At 36.5% G+C, this 18836-nt stretch overlaps 1 protein-coding gene across 4 annotated transcripts in view; it reads right to left on the minus strand.

Moving 5' to 3' along the window:
- CKAP5 (cytoskeleton associated protein 5) overlaps window positions 1-18836 on the minus strand; it is a 97165-nt gene that overhangs the window by 46233 nt on the left and 32096 nt on the right. For all 4 annotated transcript variants that reach the window (XM_043910878.1, XM_043910851.1, XM_043910870.1 and 1 more), the window contains 8 exons: window positions 16065-16158; window positions 15395-15588; window positions 13416-13622; window positions 10595-10766; window positions 9862-9994; window positions 9512-9612; window positions 7563-7676; window positions 1122-1226 (listed from right to left, as the gene is read on the minus strand). In XM_043910878.1, the coding sequence (XP_043766813.1) occupies window positions 1122-1226; window positions 7563-7676; window positions 9512-9612; window positions 9862-9994; window positions 10595-10766; window positions 13416-13622; window positions 15395-15588; window positions 16065-16121 (1083 nt within the window). In that variant the 5' untranslated portion in view covers window positions 16122-16158. The remainder of the gene's footprint in view (window positions 1-1121; window positions 1227-7562; window positions 7677-9511; window positions 9613-9861; window positions 9995-10594; window positions 10767-13415; window positions 13623-15394; window positions 15589-16064; window positions 16159-18836) is intronic.

The raw sequence follows: 18836 nt of genomic DNA on the forward strand, positions 1-18836 counted from the left end.
CCAGTTTGTGATTTACATGTTTAAGGGTTGTCTAGACCCTTATTTTTATTTCCCTGGTAACAAGCTAGTCATGATTTATTTTTACTTGGTAGTGTCTTGTTTTTTTCAGTTAAGTTCTCCAAAATTATTTTTAATCTATGAGTAAGCAAGCTCCAAAGACCATAACAAAGTGAGGTTAGATGTTTGCTTCACAGTATAAACTGACACATGACTACAGACTGTTAGGAGACTCTCAAATCGATCTAGGGAATCAAATGATCAAGTGGCTAGCAAGTTAAACCCTAAAGTTCAGTACAGTCAATTTACAGGAGGCTTAGCCAATCTAAGTAATACAGATAAGATTTAGAGATCAATTGACAGATGCCGGAATTAAAGAAAACACTGCATTTGTTAAAACTGTTCCCAAACTTGATTGCTTCCAAATTTATATTCAACAAATGTCTCTAGTCAAGAGTTTCTTATAATAAACTGATATATCACCAACAGTGTAACCTACACAAAATATCCCAAGTATGTGAAAATGAAAGTCGCTCAGTTGAGTCCGACTCTTTGCGACCCCATGGACTATACAGTTCATGGAATTCTCCATGCCAGAATACCGGAGTGGGTAGCCTTTCTCTTCTTCAGGGGATCTTCCCAACCCAGGGATCGAACCCAGGTCTCCCGCATTGCAGGAAGATTCTTTACCAGCTGAGCCATCAGGGAAGCCCATCTCAAGTAAACTATTATTTTTTAAAATAGAAAAACACTATACATTTTATACATTAATCTCATTTCTGGTTTTATACTGCCTTTCCTATTCTCATTTTAACTCTGTTCTGTGTATCACAAGTTATATTTCATCCTGTTATACTGTACATCGTATTTTAAGAGCAAAACAGGATATTAGTAAGTAAATGAATAAGCAAATCAACTCAATTAAGTACTTTTTAGGTCAAGTGCCTGATTTTCAGTTGTAAATTTAGTTACAACTGATATCTTTATTGTAAAATAAATGTTTTAATGAGCTATGCTTAGTACTAATAAAATTTATGCCAAAAGCTGTTTTAAAGCATAAAGCAAATTAGCCATCGATTCTTGATAACACTGTTAATCTGTATCAAAAAAGAAGTGTTACTTACGTGTCCTGCGTATTGTCCAAATTTCTTTCTTAGCCCAACAGCCAGGCCAGTAAGACATTTTGCTGCCAAAGCTACCAACATGACATTGGTGTCCTTTCCAACAACCTACAAAGAGTGGAAAAAAAAGGAAAACAAGAGAGTCACAGTCGCAAAGAAGAAGAGTAAAAATTTACTCTTAAAGGAACTCTGGAAGCTATTATGTAATGGATAGCCAACTCTGTTCTGTACAAGAGTGCTGGGAGCCGTTATGGGGGGTCCCGCCCGTGACAAGGTCATGAAGAAAATACCGGGCAGGCAACGCCGGCCCGGACCCCATCCATGACGAGGTCACGAGGAAAGAACCTGACAGGCAAGGCCGTCTAGGATAAGGGACCCTCCAGGTTGGCCTCGGCCTCTACCCCACCCTGTATCCTCCCCTTTTTCTGCTGTTGTTCTTGTTTGCCCTGTTGCAGATTCTTGTGTTACCTGCCGAGAGCTCTCCTGCTCCTCTTTCACTGAATGAGGACCAACTTAAAACCCTAATTAATAAATCTTCTGGACGCTGGTACCCTGTGAAGGGGTCAGGGATGAAGGAAATGCTTCAATTCAAACCCTTTTGCTGGCATTCTGGCTTGTGTGATAAATATGTGCTCTCATTGCAAAAAATGCTCTTGATTGTTCTAAACATCCTAAGCACAGTACGCTAACAAAAGAAACTATTAAGCATAGGCCCCTTCACGGGGTGAGAAAAGCTCCACAAATATGATAGCCACAAATGTGCCTAATAGAAAATACTTTAGATAGAGATTAGCTGGCGACTTCTTGCAGGTGGTTAACTTTTAGACTAAGAGCCTGTTTTGTGCCATATCTGCTGTTTCTGCAGTCCTTCGCATTTCTGTTCTGTAAAAGTATAATCCTATTTAGTTCCCATAGAGATGACGCTTATTAGAAAGAAAATAGATTAATTATAAGAAAAACAGGGTCGGCTACTGAAGTTGCTTAAGTCACACCAGGTGCAAGCCATAAAATGTTAGTAGGCCTGAAGGCCAAATGATAAGACTCTTGTGAACGAAAAAGTATGTGGGTGACATCCAGTTTCTGTTGAAGGTCAAGTTGCTTTAATGTTTTGAGATGACCTGTGTGTAAGCAATATGCACTTCCCCCAAAGATGTTGTTAAGGGTATAAAGGGGCCGTGCAAAAATAAACTTCAGACTAATCCCTCGAGCTTTGTCTCACTCACTCTCTCATTCGCCGACGCCGTTCATCCTGAGGGTTCCCCTGGATCCTGCTGGGGCTGGACCCCAGCACAAGAGGAAATATTCTTCTTTGACAATATAAAATTTGGGAGCTTCTCTTCCTTATGTTTAGTCTCCTACCTTAAAGCTCTACCAACAAAATGTACATACAACCACATCAAATCTCTGACTCTCCACTGGTGGTAGTCTGGGCTGTCAGCACTGCCCAACTGCGCAGGTGACTCGCATAGGGGCAGAAAAGCTGGAGGCCTCCTGACTTTGCTGTGGGGCAGGGAAAGGCAAAAGGCAGTATCTCTGAAAGACACCACAGAGCAGCAGCTCTAACGTTTATACCCAAGAAGCACCAGTACAAAGTGCTGTCGGTACTTTCACAAGCTGATGAGATGTAAACTATTATATGTAGGATGGATAACAGCAAGGTCCTACTGTATAGCAGGGAACGATATTCAGTGTCCTGTGATAAACCATAATGGAAAAGAATGTTAAAAACAAACAAAAAAGGAAGTTGACAAGGATTCTAAACTGCAAATACCTCTGCAATCATTCCTTTGAGGGAGCTTACGGCCTTGCAGCTGCCATTTTAGTTACTAATGACCATCTGATTTGTATTCAGAGTCTCTCATCAGAGTCTCCTCCAGCAGTGTTAATACTACCACCCTCCTAGAGCATACACTACAAAGCCCAGAACTTAGCAAAACTCATAGGTAGTAGCTCCATTTGTATCAACTTAGCAAGACAGTGACTACTATGTCTCAGTTCCTTCCTGCAGATTTTACTGTGGTTTACTGTTCAAGCCAGCTGATGCTAAAAAGATGCTTTACTTTTAAGTGCCCCCAAATCTTTGCTTTTTCACACTTTCCCCAGGTAGAAAAAATACTTTCATTCTATTTTGGATTTTATCCCTAAGATCTGGTATTTCATGAGCAGAACATTTCATTCCAGATTCCCTGAATTAAAGAACCCTTAATGCACAGCATTATGCATAGCAAGACAGTCCTATATATATACATTCCCTACTGAGGAGTAAGAATTAAAAGATCAACATTTATTAAAAACAAATTAGATGCTATAATTTTATAGGTGCTTTATAATCTTTATTCAATTTTTGCTCTGTAAAACTAGTACTATTATTATCTCAATTTTGTGGATTTCAAAAATTAAATAGAGAGTAACATGTTCAAGGTCACAGAGTTAGCAAATGGTAGTGCTGTGATTCAAACCTAGATTTGCTTTGACCCCAAAGTTTTTGCTATCTTTACTAAAGCACATTCTCCTTCTAAACTCACAGCAAATTTATTTTCCTTATGAGAAGATGAGATCAGGGTCTTAATAAATGTTTTGTTAAATCTATAATTACTAAAAGTCTAGGTATTAAAATTCTATCCATTTTTGTAATTAACATATTATTGGAATTTGTGTCTGGATTATTTTTCCTTACTAAAACATCTCTCAGGTATTATTTACATGCTAGATTTTGTATTTAGCATCTAAACATATATTCTAGGAAAGGTCATCAAAAACACGCTAGACCCCATTCCAAGAGATCCTACTTCAATGAATTTGGGATGGGATTTGGACATCAGTATTCTAATACAGTTCAAAGGTGCTTTTGTTATACTGGCCTAGTTAAACGACATCATTCAATCCAATTCTTAAGAGACTATCTAACATTACCATAAGAGCAGTAACCAGTGGAAATTGAATCTTAGACACTGATGACCCTAATGCAAAGTTTTGAAGAGGATCTTGTCAACCTGTTATAGTTCAGGATATAGCAGAAGACTGAGTGCATTTATTGGTAAGTGATGAACCAGGCACCCAGTACAATATTTGCCTATTAACACTCATTCTCACACATCCCAGTTTGACTAAACAAGTTTTTCTTAACTGGGAAACAGGAATGGGGAAAATGAAAAAGTGTTTATTTTTAAGAAAAATAGTGTACGTGAAGGGACTCCATTTCAGAGTTGAAGAAAAAGTCAGTAATTCTGTTTGAGATCAGGGAAAGAAAAGTTTTATCTCACAATGTTAATTTAATCTAAGTAATGGGAACTACTCTATAATTAAAATTGCTGTCACTTCTACTTAATTGATCTTAAGTAATAATCAATTACTACTTATCTTTAACTAGTAATGTGAGCCACTAAACAGTAATCAAAACAAAAACACTGCTGACAGACAATACAAACAGGGCCATGGCCACCAGAAGTCTGCACACCACAACAAAGCGTGGCCCATGCCACCCTGACTAAAGGGAGTCATGTGCAGCAATGGGGATCCAATTCAGCCAAAAATAAATAACAATTTTTTTTAATTAAAAAAAAATTATTTCAGGAACATTGTGAGGAATTTCAAAATGAGTAGCTTTTTACTACCTGTATTAAAGGAAAAAACTGGGTAACTAGTAAGATTACTTGATAGAGACAACAGAGAGAAGAGACTATGGAGGGAAGAGGGATGGGTCCACAAAGACCAATTAAGTCAATATAATACAGACCTGGGGCTGGACATGGGGTGTGGGGAGGGAAGGATTAAGAGTGGGATTAGCAAATGCAAACTAGCATACAGAAGATCAATAAACAAGGTGCTATTGTATTGAACAGGGAACTATATTCAATTTCTTGGGATAAATTATAATGGAAAAAATATTAAAAAGAATATATATACATATGTATAACTGAATCACTTCACTGTACAATAGGAATTAACACAACACTATAAATCAACTATATAATAAAACAAAAACAATATGGATATGAGGTTTATTTTTGTCTACAAGTAACTAAAATAGAAAATACAAAAATAAAAATGTCATGTTTCATGTTAATTTATATTGACATTAATTTTTCATGGTTTTAAATATTTTAGCCACAAAATTAAGTTTCTTTTTACTGGTCTGTAGCCTCTGATTGACTGCCCTGACTCCACCATGTGAAGAAGGAAAGAAGTGCCTCCTGCTACCATAAGATCTCACACAGATCCACTGTTTATGTCTACCAAATATAAAAATCCATGACCTTCTCTGTATAGAATACAGTGAGAGTTTATATTCAGTCACAAAGCCAATGGAAATCACAGAACAGTTACCATCTAAAAGCTAATATCCTAAGAAAATGCACGTAGAGAACATCAATTATTAACATTCCTGATTTCAATTAACATTCCTGATCATTACATAAGGAAAAATAGAAGCTTTTATTTGAGGCATTGAGAATTCAGTGCAATATATCATGTTTCCATAAGATTCCTGATTAAAAAAATTATATGCTAGAACTTAGAGAATCTGAAGCTCTTCAAGGACACTAGAATGCCTCTTACTGCCTTCTACCCTCCCTCTTTCCTCCTAGGCTCCAGGTTGGTGAATCTTTTCCCTAGGGCAATTCCCTTTTAATGACAGTCAGTCCTTTGTAACTGCAGATTCCTGAGGCCAACAGTATTCACTGTACTATGCCTTTTTATACAAGGAACTTGAGCAGATTTTAGTGTAGGTGGGAGCTCCTGGAACCAACACTCTGCCCTCCTCTTCCCCCAACCTGGGGATATTGAGAGATGACTGTAGTCTTGCCTGGGTCTGTGGCTCTTCAAGATAGATGACAGAGGAACAATGATTTTGACAAATTATATCCCCGTCTCCAAAACCTACTTGGAGAAAAGCAAAGGAAGACTAACTGTGAGAAAATACAATCCAGCCTCATGATTCATGAATTTCACATTTGCCAATTCATCTACCCATTAAAATTAACTGATAAGCCCCAAATCAATAATTGAGGCACTTTCCTGGTTCCTCACAGATAAGCACAGAGCTGGGAAAAATCTGAATTGCCTGATAAGCACATTCCCAGCTGAGATGAACAATGCAATACTCTGCCTTTGTCTTTTAGCTCTCACACTGTAAACAAGTGTCTTTTTCACAGTCTAGTTTACTGCCATGGGTTTTTTCCTGCATTTTTGTGCTTTTGGCTGATGCTTCCACTGTTTAAAATGACCCACAAGTATACTGCCAAGGTGCTCTCTTGTGTTCTTACATGCAAAAAGGCAGTGATGTCTCTTTCAGAGAAAATAAATGTGTTGGGGAGGCTTTGTTTAGGCATGAGTTATACTGCTGTTGGCTGTGAGTTCAATGTTAAGGATCAATAACATATAGTGAATAAGACATCTTCAAACAGAATAAAACAAGGTCATGCACTGATCAGTTGATGAAAATGTGACCATAGGGCTGCAGGACCTTAACCCTGTATCTTCTTTTGGAGCAATGGTTCAGCATTTGCTAATTCGGTGGTTGTGGTGACATTATAGAACATAACTACCACGAATAATGAGAATTACTCTACTTACATATACATATAATTAAAGAGTAACCTCCCTCACCCCCCACCATACTGATCCTCTGTATTTTCAAGCTGAAGAAGCAAATAAAACATTTTATCCTTGCTATATTCAAGAAGACGCCTTCAAAAAAAAAATAAAAGGAAGATGCCTTTAGAGTCTGCTCTTAAGCTCTATTAAAACAACATCCACAAGTGTCTGACCTGACTTACAGATTTTATGATAAGACACTACATACAAAAATATCCACCCCAGCATTCAACTTGCTTGGAACTAAGTAATACCAAAGAGTATTTTCTAAAATATTTCTTTCTTATTTAGTACTTACCTGCTTTATAACTGACCACATATCCCCAGGTCCTACGCTTCACTTTACATGCTAATAGAGAGGTATCACTCACTACCTAATGAAAAATACTCTTCATATTTAATATTTGTTCCATTAAATAGACCCAATTTAAAAAGCTCATTCTGTAGAATTATAAAACTAGAATATTTGGCTCTAGATCAGCAAGATTCTCTATTTCTTAATGTTTGTGTATGCTATCAAATAACATATTTAGTCAAAGTGATAATTAACAAAGATTAAAAACCAATCCCTCTAAACTAACCTAAGACCGATCACTTTAAATAACCCTTAAAAAAACATGTATGCATATAATTAAAAAACAATCAGGCCCCACCCCCGCCCGCTGTGCCCGCGCTGGCCGGGCAGCATGGCAGCGGCGGCGGGCGCCCCCCCCGCCACAAAAAAAAAAAAAACAATCAACAGTGTTCCCTAAATGGTGGTGTTAACTGTGATAAAAAAGATGACTGATAAAGAAAACCAATGACCTGGGCTGCTGCTGGTATACCAATGCTAAAACTCTTCATATTTACCTTCTTCAAAGCTTTGACTAAATCTGCATAATCGCCTGCTTCCAGTTTGGGGTTTTTCACTAGTACTTCCACAGCTTCCAGGGCTTCTTTTCTTTCCTGCCATTTTTTTGCCTCCTACAAGACACAATGTGAGTCACTTGGAGAACAGAAAATAAGAAAGCAAAACAAAAGTCTAATTCTTGCATGCTACTAATTCAAAGATATCTATTTTTTTGTTTTTTAGCAACTTTTGAAAGCTAGTTAGAAATCAACATTACAAAACTATGTAGCCAAGCAGAATGTTAAGTTCATGTGTATAAAATTTTGTTCATATGTAAAAAGTACTTTTGTAATATTCCATAATCCTAATGTTCTACAATAAGTAAGCAGGATGAAATACCATAGATTGTTCTTCTCATTTTCCAGGTAAATTTTAAGCAAGTGTTAAACAGAAAACACTAATAGAAAGCATTTCTAGCATATCTCACAGTAGCACATCTACAGGAGATAACATTAGAAATTGAAACATTAGATAATGATAACATTAGAAACACCAGACAAGAACTAACATATAACCAACAACCAATATTGTTCTAATTCTGGATATCAGTTTTCCAAATTGTATGTATAGCATTTTTTTGTTTGTTTGTTTGCTTTGTGGTCATAAAGTAGAAAATGCTTCACTAGAATTTGAATATTCACTGTTGGAAAGAACTAGGGATACAAAGATGACAAATGCGTCACCTTGGAGGAAATTATAATTCACTTCAATTGATCAAATATGTATGTATTAATCAGAAGATAACAGAATACTCAAGGAGCTGACAGTAGAGGTAGATCTTCAATAAATATCAGGTCATGACCACTGGGAATGGAGAAGTATAAGCTGCTTTGGGATAGCAAAGGATTTAACTCAGTTTGGGTTATCAGGTAAGACCTCCTCCCAAAAGTAATGCTTAAGGTGGGATCTGGATGATGAAGAGATATTATGGGGTAAATGGGGAGGGGGGGGAAGAGTGTTATAGGCAGAAAGAACAGTGTATGTCAAGGCCCAGAGTTTAGGGTGGAAAAAAAGTTTGGTGCATTTGATACCAGGAGAAATTCAGTATGACTGGAGCATGGGAAGTGACAGCAATTAGAGATGTGGCTGAAAGGTACATGGAGGCCTCAAAGGTACCATAGATTGCCTCAATGACTACAGTATGATTTCAAACATCATCTTAAAACCCATGGAAGCCATTGAAAGATTTTAATGAGGCAATAATATAGGAAGATTTCCATTATCAGAATGAAAATGACACCTCTAATTATACTATGAAATATAGTGGGAAGGAGGCAAGAGCAGACAGGGAGTCTTGTGGAAGATACCGCAGCATATATGACAAGAGCTGATGGTAATGGTTGGGACAAGACTTTCTCAATTGGGGATAATTTTGACTCTTGGGGTATACTTGGCAAAGTCTGGAGACATTTTTGATTGTCATGACTTGAGGAATGGTGGTATTAATATCTGATTGATAAAGGTCAGAGATGCTGCTAAACATCCTACAGTGCACAGACAATCCCCCAAACAAATATCTGGCCAAAAAAGGTCAACAGTGCCAAGGTCAAGAAACCTTGGGGAAGCAAAAAAAAAAAAAAGCAGTAACCCTTGGGTAGAGAAGAAACCCTGGGGATGGAGAAAAGAGGATGAATTTGAGATATATTTAAAGGTAAACCCAGACAGAAAAAGAGTAAAATTTAAAAGTCAAGAATAATGTTTGGGTTTCTGGCAAGATGTGAAAAAAAGGACTAACGTAGGCACTTATTCAAACTAGTATGGGAACAAAGAAGAAACCACTGACTCATTCTAACAGGGACGATATGGTGGAAGAGGGTGCACCAGGAAGAGGGCTCAGCAGAGCATTCTCCAACTATATTCAAGTAACTGTTAAACATGAAATAAATGAAAGAAGTTTACCATTACTTACAATTTTGTCATAAAAGTCTTTGGGAAGCTTGGAAAGAATTTCTACTGCTTCCAAAAGCTCATAAGCATCTATCTGTGGTACCTCATCACCATCGTCACCACCTTCCAGGAGGAAAACAAAACAAACCTTAAAAATGGATGAAATGGTTTTACTTATCAAACAGTTGTCAGTTGTCCTTTCACACTCCTGATGCAATCTTGCCACAGGAGGGACCAGAATTATTAATCTTACAAACAACTTGTATTTTATGAAATGACGGTCCTATAAAATTTACCTCATGAACACAAGTTCCTGTTACAGGGCCAGTCTTGCTAATTTTTTATAGAAACCAGTGTTGGTAAGTGTCTTACCTCCCTCAGCATCTCCACCAGCAGACTGCTGCTGTTCCAATTTAGCTTCTAGTTCTTGCTGGGAACGCAAAAACCTAGTTGGTTTAGGAGCACCTGTTGGCAGTTTGACCCACTCTTCTTCTAGTTCTTTCAACTGCAAATATCATAAAACATTTTAAAAACATATCTATATCTCTGCTATTAGAGAATGTATTTATATTTACTAATAGAGCAGAACCTAATTTCTTATTTATGTGGCTTTAATAAGGCAAATCAGAAAAGATAAATTTAAACTGTGTACATTTTGTAGTAAAAGTCAAACCAACTTATATCGACTATACTGAAGATGTGTGACTAACCAGTCAGAAAAAAATAAAATCTACTTTTTAAGACACTCATTATTTCATGAATTCATATATATTTGCATCAAATAGTATCTCTAAAACCAAATGAAATGTAGAAAATAAATAGAATCCATTCTGTCCAAATGGATATTAAGTCCTACAGTATTATAAAAGGATCTTTTAAACTGTTACAGTTTTGACACTAACATACTGATATCACAGAATACACAGTATTTAACTTGAGTGGACAAAAGTAACAGCAGAAACAGGTATGTCTGGAAAAAACTGATTTCAAAATAAGGAATGAAGAATAATTATTTGTAAGGACAGAAATATCAACAATAACGACAGGAAGGAACTATCTTCATATTAACCTTATATAAAGGCAACCAAAATACTTAGTGCCTCACCTGGACGGAGTTTATATTTTGTAAAGGGGGTCTCAGAGCATCTCGAATCCATCTATAAATCTCTACAGCAATTAATTTGGCTTCATCTCGAACAGCCTTCTCTCGAGACTCAAAGAGTTTTGGCAATACTTTGATAATTGGCTTCAGTAAGATGATTTTGGAACCAAATTCACTAGAATAAAAAATTGGGGGGGAAAAAACCTGTCACCATGCAATATGCTTGGGTAAAATATTAGCTTGAATTCACTCAAACTCAGTTTTATATCTATGTACAATAGGGACATATATAGGTCAAGTTTTTTTCAGGGAAGAAGAAAAAAGGAACTTATAACAACATCTGTATTTAAACGCCATTCTTCCAAGAATATTATTTAATGTCCAGAGTCCAAAATAATGCTACCGTTTAAAAACTTTCTCAGTAATCAGTCTAGGAATTACTTAAATCTAAAATAGACCAACACTCATGTAACATCTTAAATATATATATGTATGTACATTTAAAAGCTTAAAATACAAAATCAATTTACAAATAGTTAAATGAGTGAAATCTATTTTTAGTAATCTTTTATTAACTGTTCTATGTAATTACGGGGATTCACTCTGCTTGACAGATCACTAGTCCTGGCAGTGCGTCTTTCATTCCTGACTCGAGGCTATCACACTACAACTTCAGGCAACTTAAATCTCTCTTTGCTTCACTTTTCCATGGGAAAAACAGTTGCATTCTGACTTCTTCATTTGGGATCTCTTAATCTTCCTTTGCATTATTACTGTTTCATCTGATTTTTGTTTATTTGTTTTGCTATCCTGGCCTACTTCTGAAAGATACTTAAAAAAAAAAACAACAGATGGGGCAGGTCCAAGTGGAAAACAGACACCATAACAACACAAAACATAATCTTAATACTACACGTATTACTATAGGGGGGATAAAAAAGTGTTCGAGAAGCCCATTTTAGGGGTCACAGAACATTTTTGGTGGTTAAAGCGTCTGCCCACAATGTGGGAGACCCAGGTTTGATCCCTGGGTCGGTAAGATACCCTGGAGAAGGAAATGGCAACCCACTCCAGTATTCTTGCCTGCAGAATCCCATGGAGGGAGGAGCCTGGTAGGCTACAGTCCACGGGGTTGCAAAAAGTCGGACACGACTGAACTACTTCACAAAGCTAACGTAGACAGCTTGAGGAAGCTCTGGAACCAAGGACTGAACAGTTTGGCCCAAAGGTTCCATAAAGTCCCAGAGAGCTATCTAGTAGTTCTACTATAGATTCTGAGATGCTTTAGAATAAATACAGAACCATACACGGATGGGAATATACAGCAACATCTATTAGGAAAACATAAGACAGCATACCTAACTTGTTTTTTTTTCTGCCTTTATTCTCCCAGTCAGCTTAAAAATGAAATAGCCAGAGTTTACAGAATTCCAGATTAGAAACTTTTAATTTTAAGGTAGAATATAATTTATGATATATATATATATTTTATTAAGAAACTCATGACTAAGGATAGAACAGATCATTAAGACAAACACAATCTGACTTCCCTGGTGGCTCAGATGGTAAAGCGTCTGCCTACAGTGCGGGAGACCTGGGTCCAATCCCTGGGTCTGACTTCCCTGGTGGCTCAGATGGTAAAGCATCTGCCTACAATGCGGGAGACCTGGGTTCAATCCCTTGGAGAAGGAAATGGCAACCCACTCCAGTATTCTTGCCTGGAAAATCCCACGGACAGAAGAGCCTGGTGGGCTACAGTCCATGGAGTCACAAAGAGTCGGACACAACTGAGTGACTTCACTCAATCTTGACAATGCAGTCAATTCCCTAAATTTCTAAAACGATAGTACATCTATTACACTATAATAGGCTAGGAATGAGGAAAACTTTATCACAAAAGAATCTAAGTAAAAGCCATATTTTATGAAAGAACACTATGAATGAAGTGAAAGACAAAGTTTATAGACTTATAAATTGAAGATAGCTTAATAAATGTAAGAATTTTGATACTTTCATGTAAGATAAATATCAAAGGAAGCATATTCTGCAAGAAATAGGTCATATACAAAATCAAAAGAGAACTGAATTGGGAAGATCTTCACACCCATAGGTCACACATTGAGGATTTCACTAGATCTGCTTTCTGAAGTATCTCATGTGGCGGTTTTGGGGACAGGATATCAGATGAGAAGGACTGCCAGATAAGAACGAACTAGTGGTTTGTCTAATTCAGATTTCCATACAAAATTACAGCCACTTGTTCCTGAAAGAGATCCCATTCATGAAAAACTTCACTGTCAAACAACATGAAATTCTAGGGTTGAAAATAACTTATTACATAAAAGTTATTTTCTATTTCTGTTGCTATGCCTGTTTAAAAGCGTATAGTATTTCCTTCTATTTTATTTTAAAAAGCACATAAACGAAGGTTTGCTTTAGCCAACAACTGTGTCTTTAGCCAGCATTTCAAAGTACATACATTTACGCTTGAGGATAAGAGAAAAAAAAGCTGTTAAATACCCTGAGGAGTGCTTTTCCAGGAAAAAGTCAATTCATAATCTTAAAACAGGTCAGAAATATACCCCACTCATTTTCCTTAGAAAGAGATTTAGATAAAATAACTATGCAACATACTTAAAGGCTAAAATTACTGAATACAAAGTATCAAGCCTAAAGAATGGCTCTGGTTTTTCCAGGTCACTTTTCTGGTTAGTATGGCCTGCCAAGTCAATCCCAACAGTTTTCATTTCTGTTTAAACCAGGTAGCCAAACTCAATTGAGAGACTCTCCTCAACAGAACTGAAGCAAAAAGAAAAGGTCTTACCTTAAGGCTTTCCTCAGTGTCTCTATACAGGCCACAACAATCTTGGGGTTCTTATTGTCCAGGCCTTTCAGCAGCTCCTCTTGTACAGCCTCTCCCTTCTCAATCTCTATGTACATCAGACAAATCTCAATGCCTAGCTCCTTGGCTTTGGCTTTGGGTTGGTTGAATACTTTACTTACAACACCTGACACAACTTCTCCCGTGGTTCTGTAATATATAGATTATAAACAATAACAACCATACACATAAAAGCACACTTGAGTGGAAAGAGCTGGAAAGGGTCATGGAAAGTGGGGGAAACAAATTCTTTTTTAAAGAAATGCTTAGAAATAACATAAATGAGACTATATAAACATTTATGTTCAACAACATTTAAAAAAAAAAACTTAAGCAAACTATTTTAAGACATGTCACAACAGACATGTCACAATAGTTTCTATTTACACAGAGAAGAAATTTAAACAAGAAAGCAAAAAACCCTTGAAATCTCACTACCCAGAGAAAACTACTTTAAACTTTATGATATCCATCCTTCTAGACTTTTCTATATGCATAGATAAAACAGATACACATACATTTTATAAAAATAAGATTACAGAGTTCTTGCTTTTTTGGAAAAAATTTTAAGTCGTCTGAAACACTTTTTAGGACAGAGAATTTCTTCACAGAAGGAATGGATATGCACCTTTAATAACAAAAGGCTGCTCCTGACTCCGTGGCAAGACTTTACAGTATCTTTATTGCTTTGAGCCTCTTCTAATTTAAATAAAACCTGTACTATTGGAAATTAGAGAAACTGAGTGGGCTGGGATCACACACAGCATTTATCAAAAAGTTTCTAGTATCAGAATAAAAATGAAATTAAAAAAGCAACCGTCTCACTGATGGCAAGGGAAAGTGGTGATGCTGATTAACAAAACTGTCAAGTTAATGCCTGTCTTTCTAGGTATAAATTGTGAGGTGAGTCAAGTACATATTGGTGTCTTCTTTATCCATGGATTCCTCAACTGTGGACTCAACTGAATTCAGATAAAATATATTTGGAGAAAAAAATTCTGGAAAGTTCCAAAAAGCAAAAGCCAAACAGCCAGCAACTACTTACACATCATTTACATCGTAGTTACAATTGTTTACATAGTATTTACATTATATCAGGTATTAGGAGTAACCTAGAGATGAAAGTTGGATGTTGGTAACATGTCATATGCAAATATTAGGCCATTTCATGTAAGGGATTTGAATATGTGTAGATTTTGCTATATCCTAAGGCATGGGGGTATGGACTTTTGTCCTGGAAGCAATTCCTCTGGAGACACTGAGGGATGGCTATATGTATTTCTTGTGCAATTAGGTCAAGGATCCCCATTTTTTTTCCGGTATGGAGGACTCCTTTCAATGACATAAAGACTAGTGTTAGAAAAGTCATGTTTATGAGGTATGGGAGACTGGAGTGACTAGATACATCTATCAACCAATAAGCTGGGAGTTACAGAGGTTGTTTAGTTAGCCTTATCCTCTCCTAAGAGATAAAAACATCTAATGATCATAGGGAGAAAGATGTGACTTTACGATGACACAGCCTGGAACCATTGTAAGAAAAAGATTTTAGTAATGCTCAAATGTTTTCAGTGAAATTCTGATGCCTTTACTAACCACCTCAGTTTCTTCTAAAAATTTTTCCTCTTAGAGTAATTCTCATATAAAAATCTCAGCAGGAGAGAATCACTTGCTCATTAAACCCTAAGGAAAAAACTCAGTATCTGATTTCTAATTTGCTCCTCTCTAAAGATCTCACGTACCTTTTAGATTTCTGAGAGCAGATAAAGACTGAGTGAAAAACAAGGGTCAAGGAGCTGTGAAAGTTAAGAAACTAATATCCTCTAAAAGTGCTGAGCACAGTGATCCATAAAAATACATAATTAATCCATGTAGCACCAGACAGGGGTTTTTACCAGAATAGTTGGAAAGAAAGTACTTACTTTCCTGCTACATGGGCATTTTCAACATAAACAAGTGCAGCTTCTAATCCTTTCAACTGAACCACTGCATTGGAATCCGTCACAAACTTTTTGATCAATCCTAAAAATTTGGACCATTCTGGGCTCTTTTCATCTTTTATTTTCTGGAAGATCTTCAGGGCTTCTTCATACCCACTTAACCTTGCTTTCCACAGCTAAAAGAAAAGTATTTTGAAACAAAACAAAATTTACTGGTATTATCATCTACTATTAAGGGGGGGTGACTATCTTATACCAGGTAATTTGAACAAAGGATCCCACAGTAGAAACAAAAACAAAGCTTAAGAAATTCAGATAGTTGATTTTTTTTTAAAGATTAGCTAATAAACTTTTTCTTGTGTTTAATATTAATGTTATTCTTCCAAAGCCTTCTAGAATTCATAAGCCGGCCACTATAAATGTATCGCATTTTGTATCCAAGTATTAGTCATTATTTCTTTGTAACAGGACATTAAAAAGGTAACGATTCAAACATGAGACAGTTTCCTGCTGAAAGTGTCCAATCTCCAAAGCAGGCTGTTTTTCTGGTTGTATTGTGTAATCATTAGGCAGCTTTATACTATACTATACAGTATAACTGCTGACAAAACAAGCCAATGACAGTAAAATCTGAGTTCCAGAAAAGTCTTACCTTGTGTTCACATTTCTGATCAACCGGCAGTTTCATCCACTCACTGTCATCTCCCATTGTGCTTCCAGTTTCTCCTTAGAATTAACAGTAATTCCTGGTCAGATAAAAATCGGAATCCATTAACTCTAGCAACCAAGCTGTCTCTCTTTTATCAAGCACACACCAACAAAGAATCTCATTCTTTGGTCAAATGCCCATTTAATTCCATTAATAGAACATTTTAAAAGTAAACAAAAAGTTAATAAAAAATCTAAATAAATCTAGAAAGGACAGATACTATTTTTAAAAAAAGATGCTTATATGTATTTTCCCAAATGAGAACTTCTTAGATCTGTGACAAAGCTAGAATAAAACAGAAGAGCTAAACTACTCGGCCTTTTAAAAAAGGCAAGAAAAGAGTTTCAAAGATAAGTCATACTTTTAACTCAAAATTCAGTAAGGCAAATAATCAACATGAAAAAAACCTCAATGCTACCTAACTCTCTACCTAATCCTGGTAAATAAACATGTCTATATAAACTAAAGGAAATCAACCCTGAATATTCATTGAAGGACTGAAGCTGAAGCTCCAATACTTCAGCCACTGATGTGAAAAGTTGACTCAATGAAAAGACCCTGATGCCGGGAAAGATTGAAGGCTGAAAGAATGGGAAAGAAGAAGGGTGTGGCAGAGGATGAGATGGTTAGATAGCATCACCAATTCAAAGGACATGAATTTAAGCAAACTCCAAAAGGTACTGGAGAACAGAGGAGCCTGGAGTGTTATAGTCCAAGGGACAGCAAAGAATTGGACACGGCTTACTAAGAGAACAACAACAACAAAATATAAACTAGCAAAAAATTAAATCCCCCAATAAACTAATTCTTCATAAACATTAAATCATTTTTTAGTTACTGAGATTTGTAGTCCACATCCCTTTAACAACTTTATGCTATTCATTTAGATAACATAGCTGTAGAAAATCTCCAAAGTACAGAAAATATATAAAGAAGGAAAGCACTAAAACACAATTTCACGCCAATTAGTAACCACGATGAACACTGAAATGTATCCACTTGAATCTTTCTAGATTTCTTTATATGTACATGCAGTGTATAAATTATACGAAAAAGGGCTCATCTTCTTGTAATTTTTTTCTTACATGGTCACAAACATTTCCTCACATTTGAGAACATGATGTTTAAAGGCTGCATTGCACTTTATATGTGTGTATGTGTGTGTCAGTCACTCAGTCACGTCCAACTCTTCGTGACCCCACAGATTGTAGCCCGCCAGGCTTCTCTGTGCATGGAATTCTCCAGGCAAGAATACTGGAGTGGATTGCCATTCCCTTCTCCCGAGGAACTTCCCAACCCAGGAATCCAACCCTGGTCTCCTGCCTCGCAGGCAGATTGTTTACCATTTGAGCTAAAGTCTAAATGCATTGCATTTTATGAATGTACCATAATTATCAATTCTAACGGTGGACATTTAAATTGTCTCAAAATTTTCAATATTATAAATAACACAAAAGAGATCTTGTTTATCTCTCTGTCCTCAAGTCACATCTGACATAAAATATGTCTTCAATCAATATTTATTTAATGAATATATGCCTTGATACTGGTCTGCTATGAGTCAGGCACTGTGAAAAGTACTTTTTAAAATTGTGGATTCATTACACTAACCACAACTACATGAAAGAAAAATATTCTTCCCACTTTACACACTAGGCTCAATAATTTGCCAAAAACAACAAAACTGGCAGGCAGTAGCTCACGCTAAGATTCAGTCTATGCCTCTTCCTTTACAACTTGTTGCCTCCCATTTAAATGCAGAAACTATCTCAGGAAAAAATATTAGAGATTGAATTGTAAAAGTTTATTAGAGTAAATGAAACTTCCATTAAGACATCTCTTCAAAATCCCCAAGACTCTGAAACAACAGCACTGTGTTTTGGAGGAGGAGTCAGAGAATCTATGAGAAGGCTAATAAAGCAATAGCGAGAAAATACAAGAGTTTGGAGAACAGTATGATGTTATTTAACTTGAAAGTGCACATTCTCTACTATCTGGCAACTCCATTCCTAGGTACATACCCTAGAAACTGATGCCAATTGCACCAGAAGACCTGTATAAGGATATTTACAGCGATGTTGGCCATAGACGTCAAATGTTGAAAACACATTAAAATTCATCAGAAAGAGAATGAACAGTGGTATAGTCACTGGATGTAATATTACACAGCAACTAAGAGAACTGAAAGTGCTGATAGCAGCCACTCCAACAAGGACATGAACACGCCAAAAGTAACCCAAATGTCTACTGGTGGATGAATAAACAAACTGACACGTACATACAAAGGACTGCTACTCAGCCATCAATGAGAATGAAGTACTTACTGATACACGTTACAACATGGATGGGTGTCACAAACACGACGCTAAGTGAAGGAAGCCAAACATGAAAGGTCTGATATCACATGATTCCATACACAGGAATTATCCAGAATGTATCAATCCATAGAGACAGATTCAGATTAGTGGTTGCCAGGAGTTGCAGAGAGAGGAAGAATGGGAAGAAATTTCTTAATGGATAAGTAGTTTTACTGTGATGTGATGGAAATGTTACTGTTTTGGGACTAGACAGAGATGGTGGTTGTACAACATTGTGAATGTGTAAAATGCCATTGAATTGTTCACTTAAAATGGTTGATTTTATGTTACATGAATGTCACATCAATAAAAAAAAATTTAAGTTCCCAGGTGAATCTAACAAGCAACCTGGGCTAAA

The sequence above is a fragment of the Cervus elaphus genome, chromosome 1 (genome assembly GCF_910594005.1).
Source record: "Cervus elaphus chromosome 1, mCerEla1.1, whole genome shotgun sequence".
NCBI lineage: Eukaryota > Metazoa > Chordata > Mammalia > Artiodactyla > Cervidae > Cervus > Cervus elaphus.